The 17857-nt window shown below is 36.3% G+C and overlaps 1 protein-coding gene across 1 annotated transcript; it reads right to left on the bottom strand.

Moving 5' to 3' along the window:
- Window positions 1-1857: 1857 nt before the first annotated feature.
- On the bottom strand, window positions 1858-13845 carry LOC114457683 (sodium- and chloride-dependent glycine transporter 2-like). The gene is made up of 10 exons (XM_028439704.1): window positions 13709-13845; window positions 12315-12770; window positions 10478-10625; window positions 10020-10151; window positions 9686-9859; window positions 7649-7799; window positions 5776-5908; window positions 3763-3897; window positions 2708-2826; window positions 1858-1887 (listed from the first exon to the last, which is right to left on the bottom strand). Exons 1-9 carry the CDS (start codon window positions 13709-13711, stop codon window positions 2719-2721), a joined length of 1440 nt encoding a protein of 479 aa, XP_028295505.1. The 5' UTR covers window positions 13712-13845; the 3' UTR covers window positions 1858-1887; window positions 2708-2718.
- Window positions 13846-17857: the final 4012 nt, after the last annotated feature.

Genomic DNA, 17857 nt, shown 5'->3' with positions numbered 1-17857 from the left:
TCATAACATTATACAATGGCTTTTATTACACTTTTATAGGCTGGGCTACCGGACTCAAAACGTCACTCACTTTGTTCTTCTTCTTTTTCTTCTTCTTGTGTACACGAGTTAAATCCGCTACTCCTCTGTTAATCTTGAACAGATCAGGCTTAAATTTGGGTCTAGGTATAATCTATGGGTGCGTACGCACAGAAAAAACTAAAGTCGATTCCTCATTTATTAGCAACTCAAATATTACGACGGTTGGTAGTACCGAATCATTGGCACATACCAATATAATATATAGATATATACATAATATGGGGTCCATTACTCCATACGTGTCATAGGGGCACCCGGGGGCCCCATGATTTAAATGACTACTCCTCTGTTAGTTCTCATTAGATCAGAATGCAGTTTGGTATGAATACTCTATGAATGAATATAATGAGACGCTCGGAGCCCTTTTTTAAATGGGGCCCGGGGGCCCATCCCCCATTTTCAGTAATTTCCAAATTTATGAGAACAGGGTCGTGTGATATATCATTTCAAAAGTAATTCAACGTATCTTACGATTATGCCTCACACAATTCGATTAGGGGCCCGGAGGCCGACCCCCCTTTTTCCGGCAATTTCCATTTAAGTCGTTTTCTCTTTTATTTTTCGAGTCAAATATTGTGACAGTTGGTGGTACCGAATCATTGACACATACCAATATATGAATGGGGCCCATTACTCCGTATGTGCGATGAGGGCGCCAGGGGGTCCCCCCCATGACTACTCCTCCGTTATTGCTTGTTGAATAGGCTGTAATTTGACATGGATATTCTATGAGTGGATGTCAAGAGACCTTTTTTTACTCAGTGGAACTGAGTCATTTGACTGAATTCTTGGGAACATGGTGCGTGCTATTCGGCGCAGAGACATTCTCCGGCCGGAGCTCATCCAAACTTTTTAACCTTTTATTTATTTATATATGTGTAAAAGGTGTGCTGAGGACGTCACACATGTACATACCATGGTATCCAGACCCAGAGTCAACAGCATGAGGAAGAAGATGATGGCCCAGAACGGAGACAAAGGAAGTCTGGTCAGCGCCTCTGGATACACCACAAAAGCTATCCCTGGACCTGTTAAACACACACACACACACACACACGGACACACAAAGAACAAAAGCATGCAGACACATGCTTTCCATAAACAACAAACTTCCTGCACTTGAGTACAATTTCAATCAAGTAACAGTACTTATTATATCAGCACTATTTACATCTCTGGTTTTTAGTCTCTTTGACATGACAGAGTTGCTCATTATTTCATTTCTGCGCTACCACTGAAAAGTCACGTAGTTTTAATCTGATTTTATGGATCGTTAGATGAAACTGATCAGCAGACCTCAAAGCTCTTTGGGGGTATAGCATAAATATTTCAGAGGTCTGTAAAATATCAGAATCAGAATTTATTTATTTTTATCCCAGGGGGGAATGACTTATGTCACAGAGGATCGAGAAATATTACAAATGAAAAGAATAAATACCAAACAAAGAAGGACAAGAAAGAAAAAAAGAAAACATACATAATTAAAGGAAAAAAAAGTTTATTAAATACAAATTAAATACAAGTGCACACATTACAGTAGATACAAATAATAATAATAATAATAATAATACAAATGTACAAATATATATAGCTGTCAGGTTAAAGTGATGCACTAACCTGTTAAAAATCTAAAAAAAACTCAAATTAAAATCTTAAAATGAGCTCTGAAATGGAGTCTTACCTTCATCGGCCACTTTTTCTATCGGTACTTTCAACTCATGTGCCATGAAGCCAATGACGGAGAAGATGACAAACCCAGCAAATATACTGGTGGCACTGTTTGTACATGTCACTATGATGGTGTCCCTGTGAGGAGAAGCAAAAACCACCCACATTATATATCTTTGATGTGCAAAGGCTGCCAATAATAAAACATGTAAATGTGTTAAGGTTTAGTTGATTCAGACAACTTTTTTTCAGGAAATTTACTTTGATCTCCTGACATGATTTGACTGCCAGCTGTCAGTCTTCCTCAGAGGCATCTACTGATTGCGTTGACGTATCCCTACGAGTTCTTTTCTAAGGAAAAGTAGATGCTTTGATGCTTCCCTTAGAAAATAACTTGTATGGATACATCAAAGCAATCAGTAGATGCCTCTGAGGAAGACTGATAGTTAGCAGTACAAACATGTCAGGAGATCAAAGTAAGTTTCAAAGTAAATTTCCTGAAAAAAGTTGAATAAATTAAACTACGTATTTTATTTTGAAAAAAGAAGACAAAATAAACTTGCCGGAATTAATAAAACATAGTTTGTTTGTGTGTGTGTGTGTGTGTGTGTGTTTTCTAATTTGTTGTGTCATGTGCGCACAAACAGATAAATGTATTAATAGTGACATCTAGTGGCAGAAAAAAGTTGAGTTTTGTGTCACAATTCGATGTCTTTTTTTCATCTAGTTTTGACTTTGAAATGTATTTTGCATGAAAGTATCTGTAAGTGTAAATTATATATATTAATCAACTGCACAACGTGACATTAATAGACAGTTAGTGAGAGACAGTGAAAGAAACACTGAACGACAGGCTGCAAAAAATGGCATTTATTACTCTGACATGAGCGTGAATTACGACATAACAGATACAGCGTCATGCATCTGTGGAGAATGTTCTGCCAGAAGCATAGTTTACCTTTTGAGTGTTTACCTGTAGCAGTTATTGTGAAACTTATTGTAAGAAGAGAGGGTGATGAGGCCTCCCCAAGCAGCCGACAGAGAGAAAAAGATCTGAGTGGCTGCATCTTTCCAAACCTGCACATGATGCAAGAAAGAATGTTTAATACTAAATTATGATAGAATCCTAACAGAGCGTATTGCACTCACTTTGAAAAACAAAATCTGATTTTTTTTTTTAAATTATTATTATTTGTTGTTTTTTTGGCAATTCTTTTCTGTTTTTCGAACAATTTTGTTTTTTTTCTGTTTTTCAGAGTATTTTTTTTTTCTGTTTTTCAGAGCAATTTAATTTTCTTTTGTTTTTCAGAGTAATTTTTTTCTGTTTTTCAGAGTAATTTTTTTTCAGTTTTTCTGAATAATGTTTCTCAGTTTTTCTGAGTAATTTGTTTTTCTTTTGTTTTTTAGAGTATTTTTTTCTGTTTTTTGGAGTAATTTTTTTTATTTTTCTGACTAATTTTATTTTCTGTTTTTCAGATTATTTTTTTCAGTTCTTCTGAGCACATTTTTTTTATTTTTTATTTGTTTTCACAATAATTTTCTCTGTTTTTATGCACATTTTTTTTTCTGAATTATTGAGATACTTGTTGTTTCAAATGGGCCCTAAACTCAGAAAATAGTCACGTCTTCCCCAGGGTAACTGTAGCTACAATAGTAGCTTACCACCACTAAGTGTGGAGTGAAAGAATAACCCCTTAATTCTGTAAAGCGACTTTGAGTTTCCCCCCAAAAAAAGTTTTAAATTAAAAAATAATATATATAAAAATAATATATATAAAAATAATATATATATATATATATATATATATATATATATATATATATATATAAAATTGATGTATTATTATTATTGAAAATTGCATAAAAAACAAAAGAAAAAAAATTGCCCAAAAATGAAAAAATAGCCCGAAAAACAAACCAAAAAAATATATTATTAAGATTTTGTTTTTATTAAGTGAATGCAATACGCTTTAGACTCCAATCCCTGTCTTTATTTAGTGTTTTCACAGTTACCTTTGCATCGTTGAGTTTCTCCCATTTAGGTGTGATAAAGTAAAGGATGCCGTCTCCAGCACCTGGTAAAGTCACTCCTCTGATGAGGAGGATTACCAGCACCACGTAAGGAAACGTGGCCGTAAAATACACCACCTGAAAAATATGAATTCATATTCAAAGACAGAAAAGGTAACACCCAAGACAAAGAAAATATGAACATTTAAAAATATTTAAAGGTACAATAATACATTTGTGACTTTTGGATTTTGACTTTTAAAATTAAACAAAGAAAAAACTTGTGTCATTAAATTAAAAATACAAGAAATTTGCATATAATATGCAAAGTGGTAGGTAAGGTGTCAATAGACATTCATTCTCATGAAAAAACTCTATTACTGTAAAGAGACAAAAACATTTCTAAGGTAGTGCATTTCTTCCCTTTCTCCAGCAGAGGGCAGCCCAACACCACCAGTTACACTATTAATTATCAAAATCAGAGATAGGCGACTTTTATCACAGCATTTAGAATAATAATAAATCTGAGCATTAATACAGGAAAAAACAAAGAGTTTGTGAGTTTTGGTCGTTTTGTGTTTTTCTGTCATTTTTGCTGTTGTTTTGCTATTTTTGTTTTTGTCTTGTGTATTTTTGACATAATTTTGTGCATTGTTTTATTGTTTTGTGTGTTAAAGTGTGTTTTAAGTCATGCACAACATCAGATCGATGCCTGCCACTTGTCCATGCTTTTGGGGGATTTATCCACGTTTTCCTGAAGTTTTGGCTGATTTGACATTTTGCTTTCACCTGTTTACCAGCTACGCCAACTGAACTTTACCATGTTGGACTAAATTCATTGTACAAATAAAAAATTCAAACTAAATCACGGTAAATGCGTAAACACACACACAATGACTCCAAAAAACACACAAATGACAGAAAAATACAAAAATGACAGAAAAATACAAAAATGACAACACACAGACAAAAATGACATCAAAAACACTATAAGACCTAAAACGATAACAAAAACACACTAAAAAATAACAAAAATACACAAAACAAAAACAAAAGTGCACAAAACAACAACAAAAATGACAGAAAAACACCACAATACAACAAAAAAAACACCAACTCTTTATTTTTTCCTGTATTAATGCTCATATTGGTTGTGAAAGTTATGTGAATATAATCAATGCAAAATACAAACACAAATTCTGTGCTGATCAGATGCAAAATGCCAAACCATGTAGTTGTGCTGTTGCTGCAACACACTGTACCGATGTGCAATGGTTTAACATACTTTTAGAGAGTTTGTTAAAGTATAAAATATTCCATTTTCAAACCAACAACTTTAAACACTACAAAGAGATTTCCTCCCTTTCTCAATACATTAAAACTATTTAAATGTAAAGGCCTTGTCGACATAAGTCTGTTAATCCTTTACGATCACGCAAGATAATTCAAATTTATATATCAATATTTTGGACAGATAAAGGTTAATAATAAAGATACCAGCCTCTGAAATTCTCCTTATGTTGTTTTGAGACATGCTGGGATCTTTGCTTGCAGTTATCCGTGTCTGCAAATGGTATATTCCATTGTTTACAGTAGGGGTGTCAAACTAATTTAGTTCAAGGGCCACATACAACCCAGTTTGAAATCAAGTGGGCCGGACCAAAGGAAAAAGGATGTTTTTCTTAAAAACAAAGCACAAATTCAAAACGCCTTGACTTTGCAAGTAATTTTCTGGAAATTTGCAGCGTAATTTGCCAGAATTCTGTTGGATAATTTTTGAGAATTTCATGTTGTGAAAGTCATGTTTTTGCTGGATTTTTAACTTTAAACAAAATCTTCCTGTGGGCCGGACTCGATGCTCTAGCGGGCCAAAATTGGCCCGCGGGCCTCGAGTTTGACACATGTGGTTCAAAGGATGAAGTTTCACCTATTATTACCAGATTATTTAACAAATATGTGTTTAACTAGTACAAAAGTGTAAAGAAAGCTCCATCTGCAGCTATGACATATGTTTACCTTGCCTGATGATTTGATTCCTTTGGCCAGGGAGGCGTAGACAATGAGCCAGGCCAGGAAGAGGCATCCGGCCAGGGGCCAACGGAGGTCCCCTGGATATTCAATCCCTTTGGAAATGTGCAGCACGTTGTACCTGGGATTAAAGGAGTGGAAGATGAAATCAATCGCCATAGCAACAAGATGAAACCGGGTTATTCCTGATGGGTTTCCTGTACTCTTAAAGGGAACACGTGTCCGTTTGTCACTGACAAAAGTCACCAACCTTTCTGAAAAACTGAGGTACTTTATAGGTACTGAATAGTCCGAAGGGCAACCAGTTAGAAAAACACTTATTAAATACTAAACATTGACTGTTTCACTTTAATTAGAGGGTAAGATCATGAGGAAGACGAGCAGTAACTGAAAAAGGTAGGAAATGTTTAAGTTTCAACATGAAACACTTTATTTCTCCTAATTTATGCAACTGTTTCATTTTCATTACATTTCATAGAAAATTATCATCTTCCTATTTCACTAACTACTAACAAACAACTTTTAACTCATCGTGAAACATGTAAAATTAACAATTATGTCATATTTTACGTAAATCCACCTTGAGTTTTTGGAAATATATCATATAAAACATACCACTGACCATACACCAAATCTCTGCAACACCTAAAAATTTGTCCCAATGTTTCAGTAAAAATAAACATTTAAAGATGGTTCATTTAATACAAAAACCTTATCAGCAGTATTTAACTCTAGTAAGTAATAACCACATATTTATCTTTGTGAGTTTGAATCCTGGAAAGTTAATCAGATTTTAGATGGAGCTCACTAGTGTCTAGAGCTCCTGAGGGCCCCTGGACCATGTGGCTACCTGGGGCCCGCACGCACCATGTTGAGACCTCTGAACTAAAACATCAGAAAACTCTCCAATAACACAAACTAAAGTCACTACATTTGTCACTAGTGTCTATTTAGAACAAAGTTGCAAAGAGCTCCACAGTTGTGTGTGTTCATGGGGATACCGTTAAGGGACGATAGTTTGGAAGCAGGGAGGGGAGGGGCATGGTTGTTTCTATACAAGTCTCACGATTCTACAAACTGCAGCTTTAATATTAGAATGGTCATGTATTGATTCACTGAGAAGAATTGAGCATTATTGCAATGTTTTGCACAAAACATGGAGAACAAGCAGAGAAACTGTCTCACAAAGTGATTTTGAAAACTTTAAAATAATCAACTCTTCCCCACCCTTTCCATTTCCTACCTTGAGTCTCTCCTCCCTGTTCCCTTCCCCCTCACCCAGGTGTAACACTGCTCTCCCTTTTTATATCCTCCCTAGGGAGGGCTGGTGATGGTCACAATTATGCAATAAAATAAATTATTTTAATTAATTGCAGTAACAAAACATACATTGCTGTCTTAAAAAGATTGCACTTCCTGTCGTGTTGACCTTTGACAGCATGCGCAGAGAGAAAAAGACAGAGAAAAAAATAAAAAGTGATTTATGAGCTGCAAAAACACTAATTTAATCAATACAATATATATTAAGATACATTGTGTATCAACATTTAAGAAAAAGCAGTTATTCTCTTAAAAATCTTCAACTTTGTGCTAATAACTACTATATTTTTTAAGTTTTCCATCAGACCATAAAGATTTCCAAGGTAAAGCAACACTCACTGGAAGTATTAAGTTAAATATAAGCTTTGACTGTTGTGCAAACAATCGCTGTTTTTTCAAGAAAATATTACTTTTAAGCTGCAAAAATATCTTTCCTCAAACGTTTAAAGCAGTAGCCAATAATTTTATCAATAAAAAAACCACACTGAGATACAGTGTGTATCAAATTTGAGAGAAAAGCAGTAATTCTGCTGCGACTCACTTGAAGTATTCCTCGCTGGGGCTGACGTAGGTCTTGTTTCCATCCACTGTCATGTTTATCAGCTTTGACAGGTTTCCCACAGCGTTTGCAGACAGACAGAAAGTGGAGTTCTTGATGGATGAGATGTTTCTGTCCCGCAAGATGCAGGAGTCTGTTCCAATCAGAAAGCGACACACGTCAACGTTGATCAGCTGAGAACAGCTGCAGTGGGACACGGATTTACTGTCACGTCACAACAAACAGATGGTGCACATTTACTACAACACAACAACAATACATGAATAAAATACATAAACTGCACCAAGACACAATATATATTTAACAATGAATTATGGCTTCATAAGTGGAAAAACTGATGCCATTTTTTAATATTTTCAAAGTTCAAAATGCTGTAAAAATTTAACTATTTTTTTACAAACATCATCTACAACAATGAAATATTTTTATACTGCATTTTATTTGAAATAGATTTGTATTTGAGAAAGAGAAAGAATACAGAATTGTGTGTTGCATTTTATTCATGAAAATAATTTAATATTGATTCATTTCATTTCAACTGTAATTATATAATTACAACAATACTGATGAAGTTGTATATTACATGATATACAGTATATCCTGAGCCAGAGAGCTGTTTGACTTTGAATGTCTATCATAATGTATACATGAGCCGTGTGTGTGTGTGTGTGTGTGTTGTTAAGCTATTAAAAACCTAATAAATATATATTTTTTTAAATAATAATATTTGTATTGTTAATTTGGAACTATGATTGATGTTTTTGGATAATTTTTAAATTTGTTTAATGTTTTCTGACGCACTTTTTTCATCATGTAAAGCACATTAAATTGCCTTGTGTGTATGAAATGCGCTTCACAAATAAATTTGCCTCTCCTTACATTAGCCAATATAAATATTTTTACTCTCGTCTTTGCATTAAAGTGAATTATTTGCTTTGGAAATAGTTTGAATTTGGCATTTTAAGAGCTTTGAGTTACATCTATGGCTAGTCTTGTCTTTATCTGTGCATTTATTACCATTGTTTGTATTTCGCATTGTATTCTTGTATATTTTACTGATTATTATTGAGTCACTTTGTCCTATTCTGTTTAGTATTTGTTTGTAGACTTCTAGAAGTCCAAACAAACTATAGGAAGCATTGTGATAAAATTGCACAATTAAGAAATGGGATTAAATAAGTCTTTCTTCTTCCAACTCGAGCAAACATTTTATTGCAATTATAAGTTCTCATGGATTGCATATATTGTTTTCTCTGTTGGGCTTTCTTTGTACACTAATAGTTTTTTTTTTTTGTTTATTTTGTTTATTTTTTGTCCCTGCTCAAAACAAATAAATTAAGTTAATGAAATGCAATTTTTTTTTAACATATGACTGAATAAAAAAATGAAAATGAATTAAAACACTAATCATCTCAGTAAATACATTGTGTTTTATTTGCTTAGAGAAAGGAGACAAATGGTGTAGCACATGTAGTGACCACCAGGGGTCAGTAGCTCCCACAATGCACCACTGCAGCAGCAGCTTTGGCTTCGTACAGTAAATTTGTCAAGCAAGCAGTTTTTCTGCTGATTTCACTAAATTCCTAGACGGGATTATTCCTCAAAACTAAACGGTTTTCAACTTTTAACATCCACGCGGTTGTTTTAACGTTTTCTAGAATTAAAATGTATTGACCTGGAAGTTTGAATGCAGACAAACAAGCAGTGAGGGGGGGCTGCAGCAGTTTTTTTTTTGGGGGGGGGGTGAATAAAAGGAGCATTTCCATAAAAATAGAGGTAGAAAATACAAATATGTAGATATAATATATATATTAATATGAATGTGTCTGTTTCGTAGCAAACAGAAGCAAACTGACTCAGAAAAAAGATTTTGGGGAGTAAAAACACTGCAGAGATCACAGGTCAGGATTCATTATACTGCAGGACACCTCGATGGGGGGGAGGGGGGGGGGGGGGGATGACGCATTGCGCATTGTGAAGAAGTGTGCGTGCGTGTGCATGCGTGTGCGTGTGTCTTACCTAACAGCAGCATGTCTTTGTCCTTACATTCCACCGTGTTCCACTCATTCCTACAGTTAGCCCATGGCAGTGAGCCCTTCAACGAAGCGAACAGGTAGTACAGTGTCCAGCACATAATAATATTATAGTATATGGCTATCAAGACAGATATTATCAACATGGCAATCCCGCAACCTAAAATAAATAAATCAGACGGAAATATATGCATTACTCTTAATGGGTAGTCTTAATGAGAAAAAAATAATTGTTGTGTTTATTCTGTTTTTGTTTTTCTTTATTATTTTTTTTGTGGTTGTTGTTTTTTGTTTAAAGTGATTCGGTGCAGACAGTTTACCTTGCAGAGCTGGGATGCATTTCCACACTGATACTGGGCCCTGACTGGCGAACTGGCCCAGGGAGACCTCCAGTAAAAAGATGGGAATCCCAGCGATGCCCAGCATCGTTAGATAAGGGATTAAAAAAGCTCCTGAAAAGGAAAAGGAAACACCATGGGCTACACGTGCAGTCCAAACAGGAAACCCTGACACAGGATTTCATAATAATATGAATTCAATGTCCATGATATTGGCTTATCAGCATTACATTATATTTATTTGTATCCAGTTTATACAAATATATATATATTTATGAACGAAAGAAATGCTTTATATATATATATTATATATATATATATATATATAATATATATATATATATATATATAATATATAGCATTTCTTTCGTTCATAAATTGGCCAAAAATAGCAAATATTCAGTGGGAATTCTCATTTTTTCATCCTTCTTTTATCTTACCTCCACCGTTTTGGAAAGCAAGATAAGGAAACCTCCACACGTTCCCCAGTCCCACTGCATAGCCAACCATGGACAGAATAAAATCTAGTTTATTGGACCAGTTTCCTCTGGCCTTATTCTCATCTCCCCCATCGTCATCATCATCAGCCTGAAGAATAATAAAAAAAAAAAAAGAAATCTATGACTCTTTTTTTAAAAAAATATAAAATTGGGCCTAAACGGTCAATTACAATTTTCAACAACAAAAAATAAATAAAACTTTAAAAAAAATCCAAGTAAGTCTTACCTAGAATTTCAAAGCTTAAAAATGGAATCACGTTTTATTTTCACAATGTACATAAATAAAGAGTTTTAATCGATACAAAAATATTGAAACACATTTCCCTTTAATCCAACTCAGCACTCTTTAAAGAAAATTACTTGATTCTCATTAAAAGCATTTCCTTTACAGGATTTTGCACATCTGCTTTTATTTTGAAAAATCATCTTCAGCTTCATTTTGCCCAATCATCAAGAATTCCCTCACATTTTACATGCAGCAATGCTAAAAAATAAATAAATAAAAATCAAATAAAAAAAATCTAAATAAATAAGGCATCAAAAACTGCACATAAAACACAAAATGCATGATTCCATGTGCAGCGCGGTCTGGATGTGCGCGCATCCACACACACAATCTAACAGCTTCATTCATAATAGCGTAGGAGTGTGCGTGAGTGTGCGTGTGAAGGGAAGCCCTGACAGTGATTGGAAACGATCCGCAGTCCCGCGTGCTACAGAGCATGCCTCACATCTGGGCAACACCTGGGATTGTGGGCTATACCATGAGTGCACACCCAAAATACCGCGAGAGTAGGATTTTACTGATATTACCCGTGACCACGCTGCCAGAGAATACCAGTTATAATTTATCTTAAAGCGACAAATAAGAACAAAACGTGGCAAAGAGCATTTTGCGTCTTGTTCAATCGTTTTCCTCAGTTTTTTGCGGTGCGTCAGACTTGGACAGGGCACGGTGCGTAAAACAGGAGAACCTGGCACTAAAATGTAGCCTTTATGGGGAGTTTAACACCGAGCATGCGCACACCAGTTAAAACACATCAGACAAATCAAGAAAGTCTTTATGCATTAAAAACAATAATAATTTAGCTCTGATTTTTTTTTTTTTTTTTAAATAAACATTTAATTTTAAGTATAATTAAGCCATAAACTTTCTGATTCTGTCCTCAAACGTCCTCTGGATTTCCTCAGTTTTACGCACACATCACGTGCACTACAACCACAATGCACCGCCTCACTTTGTGGATCCAAGAAGTCATTCAGCTTCTCCATCATTTCAAACTCCAAACCACAGCGCACTCGTTCACACACGCACGCACACGCATGCACGCAAACGCCGCTCTCAGGTAGAGCTGGGCGATATGGACCAAAAATTCTTATCTCGATATTTTTTCTCAAAATAGCGATATACAATAAAATTCTTGATATTTTTAATTCAAAAAAGTCTTGTCAGAAAAACAATTCTCAGTTACATTTGCTGATGTAAAATGCCACACACGCACATTTATTAACAGCACATATGTGCACATTTAGCTAATTCTCCTATTAGGGACAGCATGTGTGAGTGAGTATGGACACGCGCAGAAATGCATCAAACTGTGCTTTTCATGCTGTTCTGAGAAGGAGTAAAAACAGCAACTCCTAAAACAAGTATTTTAATGTAAAATAAGCAATAAAATAAGAATATATCAATATAGGCGATATTGTCATTTTCTATATTGCCAAAATAGAAATATCGATATATCGGGTAAGGGACGTGTACTTTAAAGCGACTCACCACTGTTGTTGATCCGGGCTGGACTGACGTGTTCCCATCAGCTCCCAGTATAATGGTGGTCTGGCTCATAGTGGTCCAGTTGCCAGTTGCGTTGTTCTGCTCCGTAGTTGCCCCGGAATCTTTCCTAAAGGCCGAATTGGCGGCCACTGACCCTGGCACCGGTGGCGGGGTCCCCCTAAACGTCCCATAGGCCTTATTGCTGTCCGCGTCCCCAGGTTTACTCTCCGTGGGACAAAAAGTTTTGCTCTCGTTGGAGGGGGGCGGCGGCTGCGGCGCGGGGTGATGGTGCGGGGCCGGGGCCGGGGGTGCGCATGGAGCGGTGCAGGTGTCCGGTTTGTTTGCTGTAAATCCCGCAGCTCCGTCGGGCTGCTGCATGGGGATGTAACTGGTGCTGGTGCTGGTGTTGCTGGGAGCGTTGGTCGGTTTGGACGTCATGTCTCTCTGCTCGGAAAAATCCTGAAACATTGGAGCGACACAATCAGCAGGACAGGAACCAGGGGCCACTAGTGCTTCTGCTGCTGCTGTAGCTCATGTCTGAAGGGGAAAATCCACTTTCTGTGCGGGTTTTCCTGCAGTGTGCAGCAGCTTTCCCTTCGGCTGCTGCTCACCGTCTACCGGGAGCAGGAGTGAGGGAGATGGGGAGGGAGAGGGACGGAGGAGGGGGTTGCGTCTCCAGATCTCGCTTTCCGCAAGATTTTTTAATTTTACGCCCCATTTCCCCTCTCATGTCATTCAGCCACACACGTCCACTGGTTTTATGGGCACTAGACAAGCTGCTGCGGGTCTCAGTGGCTCCATATCTCCCCGCGGGCATGCGGGGGATCAACGGGAAAAACCGGGGTACAGTTACAGATGACACTCGATAATTTCATTTTGACTGGAGGAAAAACTAAGAAAATCTTTTCTTTTCCTGAACAATAATTTGTGTTTTTAATATAGTATCAAAATTATATAAAATTATTATTATTTTTTTCAAAAATGGGGAAATCAGGCACTCATTTAGATTTTTTAAATTTTTGAATTTCATCCCATTGTTTTAAGAGCACACAAAACTTTATGTCTGGTTATGTCTATGGAAAACTATATACAAAATAAAGCAAAAAGATGAACTAATTTTTGTTGTTTAACCTACAATAAAAAAAATTAAAAAATGAATCCTGAACACATTTTTTAAAAAAGTTGTAAATTGTTAAAGAAAGAAACAAAGAAAAAAGGGGGTGGGTGGGGGGGAGAGAGAGAGAGTTGTGGTTTCAGAACCACGGACAGTTCCAGAAAGTGAACTCTGCGCTATCGTGTTTAAAAACGCGTAAGAGTAAAAAAAAAAAAAAAAAAAAAGATTTACGCATCAACCCAGATGTAAACGGTGAAGTTTCAGATAAAGTATGAAAACTTACCATGTCTGCAGATCTGCTGCTGCTGATGTGCTCCTGTGCAGGACTGGGAGAACACTGGTTTGAATCCACTCCAGCAACGCGTGCCAAAGCTTTTCTACAGAAAGCCTCGAGTGTGCGTCAGAGCAGCGCAAGGTGCCCTTCCACTGACATATTCTTGATAATAGGAGTTTGATAAATCATTGGCCAAGGAGGGACAGTGAGTAAGATCCGTGATGATGGAGGCGCGCACGTGTGTTTGCGTGCGTAAAGACATGGCGCGTGGGCGTTGCGTTCTTGGTTACGCAAGTTTCAGGCAAGAGCGCGGGATCCAGAGCCAACAGACGGTGTTCACATTCATTCACAACTGGAAAAAGAACTTTTTACGCAAAATGTTCCAAAATAAGAGTCTAATAAAGGTTATAATTGCGAACAAATCTCATAACTCGAGGCCTCTACATTATTAAAAGTACAAAATACAGGTTTTGTTTTATGCCTCCCTGTTAAAAATAGGACTTCAATGTTATTCAACATCTTTTAAGATAGAAAAGTACAAATAAAACCTAACGTTTTAAAGAGGCGTGGCCTACACTAAAGCCATCTGAACTATTAATAGTTGTTTACGCTTAACTGACTTTACGCACGCTCTGGGCGTCTCTTTGTGCGTCATCGATAGGTACAATGATCAAAGACAGGGGGGAAAGTAGGCGAGGTCTTCATAAAGGCACTCATTATTTGCTCAAGTCCATTGCTGAGGATGGGGGTGGGGGTGGGGGGGTTACAGGAGCCTAAAGAGTGCTGGCAGTGCACACTAGTGGATCCTAAAACACTGCATTGCGCTTATACTTTACTGCCAGGCTGACAATTGAGCAATGGCTCTGCTCAATCTTTAGGATGATAACCTTCCCCCTAAAAACAACAATATGTTAATACATCTTTATTTAAATACATATTTTCCAGGATGTAATCCACACAATGCACTAGTTAGCCAGGCCTCAACAATTCCAAACGAGTCCATCATTGCTGCACCAAAACAATTGTTTCTCTAAGGGGACGGTATGGCTAGGCTAGGATGAAAAAAATATAACAGTAATAATAATATTGTTTTGAAGATAGTTTACTTATTTATTTCATTCAAGACATTAAAGCTACTTTCTTTATTCTCAATGATGAAGAAAAAATGAATGAAAAGGAGCAGAAAAAAAATGAAACATATCTGCCCCCTCCATAAAAAAATAATGACATTAAACAAAGGCAAACTGCAACAGTCATTGTCACATGTCATTTGAAACAACAATACAGTTACACTTCTGTCTTTTATTTCTGCAACATAACACAATGAGTTTAATATGAAGATAATATTTAGCCTATATTTCTTTAAAATATAGAATCTCATTGGACCTTATTATTATTATTATTATTTTATTATTAATAATAAATTACACGAAACAATTTTAAGTGTATGTTTGGATTTATTTGTATTAAAATATTTTAATGTTAGTGATTGATGTTTAAAAAAATTCAAGCTTTGTTTTGATTAATTGCTATAATTTATTTTTAAAACACACCTAAAACAGTATTTATTTTTTTAATTTTTTTTATTTTCTCCACATCAAACACATTCCTCGTTCATTTTAAATGTTGTAAATGTCCTTGACCTTTGCATCATTATATGTTATAGGTTTCCGGGTTGCGTCCCTCTGAGGACCCTCTCGGGGCCCTGCATGTGAACGACCCTGCCCTTGTAAACTTCCGCTAACCTCAGATTAGAGACCCCCACGGGGGGCGTGTTTATTGCCGCCTCGGGTTTGATGACGTTACCATCGGTGACAGAGAGGATTTCTAATGGATTTCCGCTGCTCATAGGTTGGGTTCGTGCAGAAGGAGCTCCTTGTGACGCATGCGGCGTTTGAAGAGTTTTACGCGCGTTTAACGCAAACCCTGCGCACATGTACCGTGTGTGGGATCAACTATGGATATATAGTCGTTCAGCTGCTTTCAACCACTGATTTAAACGGATTGTTGGCTTGACTCCATGGTTTTGTAAAATGACCCACATTTAAATGAATGCGGGGCGTCAAACCACATCATAGGCCGCATTTGGCGCAGTTGGATTTCAAGTGTGCCGGACCACAATATTACAACCTTTTTTTTTTTTTTTTTTTTGTAAAAGAAAAATTTGCTTTAGTTTATTATTTATAGATTTAAATCATTACCAAGTAGAACAGTGTTTCTCAACCTTGGATACGTGAATCCCATGTGGGCTATAACATAAGGGTCTCCTGAAACGTCTATTTATAATAATATAAAAATAAATTACTGATTAAAATTACATCTTCTAAATTGTTTATTTATTTTTTTTTATCTATTCTGCACTACTAAAAACATTACCACAGAAATAGACATATATACAGTAGCTTCTTTTTCAAATTAAAACAACACACAATCTCAAACAACTGTACTCTATACTTTCACTTTCTCAATTATAAATCTAGTTAAAACAAAATGCAGTATAAAAGTATCTGGCAAATATTGTCACTTTGTGCACTAATCCTTACTACTCAAAATAATATGACAAATATGATCAGAAAAATAATTTTGGAGGGGAAAAAGTGTCAGGGGTCGCCAGAAATGTGTGATATAAAAATGGAGTCACGACCAGAAAAAGGTCAGAAACCATTGAACAGCACATAATGAGTTACAATCATCTAAAACTGAACTATATGATGTATGTTTTATTTTTATTTTGTAATTTTTACACTGCCATCATGCGTGCTGCATTGGGAGCCAAGGGACCAAATTTGGCCCGCGGGCCTTAACTTTAACACAAAACTAAAGAGTCTTCATCCAATAATGTGGTGAAAATAAAATAAAAAATCCATTTATGCGTTTTGACTTCTTGTGATTTCTGCTACATTAACTTAATTTCTGTCTTTAAAGGAGAGGTTCCTGTGTGCGCGCGCGCGCCTTCCTGCGCTCGTTAATTACATGAGCGCGTGTAATGAATTGATCCCTCCCTCTGTCGCTGCAGTGATAAGAAGCAGCTTCCATTCCAAGCGCCTGGAAAGACGCGATTCTAGCGCAGGAGGTCATGCTGAGGCCCCTGGCCCTCCATTATCATCACCATCATCATCATCAACCCAGGGCTGACAGACTCTTCACGCCTCATGGCTCAGGTTGAGTCCAGTGCAACTAAAGGAACCAAGTAGACATTTTCTGACTGAATTTTAATTTTACAACTGAAATCTAAAAAAACAAAACAAAAGAATGCTGCAGCTTTCATTTAATGCACACAGTCAGATTTTAATAAATAAAACAAAAACAAAAAAATGTAAAATATGTTTAAACATAAAGCAAAATATCAGGTTTTTTTTGCAGCATGGTCTGATCTTTTGAGCAATTTGTTTAAAAAAAAACAAAAAAACAAAAACAGCACATTATCTGTTGTCAGATGCATTTAAGTGAATTAATCTATCTGTAAAGTGAGAAACCAAACGTCTTCAACAGAAGCTGATTAGGGCCAGTTTTGATGGAGAAAATCATTTTGGGCAAATCTGGGATAAAATTACAATTTCAAGATAAAGATTGAGAATCATTTTCTGACCTGCTTGTTGCTGTTTTTCAGGGTCAACAGGGGTCTGCTGGTGCCTATCCCCAGCTCTCAGTGGACATTAGGCGGGGGTACAGCCACACAAGCCCATCGCAGGGGCAATTTAGCTATGTTTTTGGATTGTGGGAGGAGCCAAAGAACCCGGAGAATGGGGGGAGAACATGTAAACTCCACACAGAAGTATCCACCCCTCATGGCTTGAACCCAGGACCTTCTTGCTGTAAAAGTGCCACTAAGCCCACCGTGTGCTTGAAATGTCAAGATTAAAACTTAAATTTGGAGAATAAAAGTTGAAATATGATGTGGAGATTGAAGTTGAAATATTGCGATAAAAGTCAAAGGTTTGCTAATAAAGTCAAATCTAACGGAAGCTGACGAGGCCCATTATTTAATTTAGCTTATTTTGTTTGTGTGTATTTTGTAGATTTTTGTGTTTCTGGTCATTTTCAGTATTTTCTGTTATTTAATATATTGTTGACATTGTGTTTTTGATGCCATTTTGTGTGTTTTTAGAGTCTTTTGTGCATTTATCTTATCATCTTTTTGTATTTTGTTATCATTTT

Source organism: Gouania willdenowi, chromosome 3 (assembly GCF_900634775.1).
Source record: "Gouania willdenowi chromosome 3, fGouWil2.1, whole genome shotgun sequence".
Lineage (NCBI taxonomy): Eukaryota > Metazoa > Chordata > Actinopteri > Blenniiformes > Gobiesocidae > Gouania > Gouania willdenowi.
Note: the sequence above shows the minus strand (reverse complement) of the source record. Positions and strands in the feature narration are given on the sequence as shown.

Coding starts and splice junctions, on each gene's coding strand:
- LOC114457683 (XM_028439704.1), bottom strand. Junction 9,860..10,019: donor ATGCATCCCAGCTCTGCAAG/GTAAACTGTCTG, acceptor TATTTATTTTAG/GTTGCGGGATTGCCATGTTG. Junction 3,898..5,775: donor GAATCAAATCATCAGGCAAG/GTAAACATATGT, acceptor CATATTTTTCAG/GTGGTGTATTTTACGGCCAC.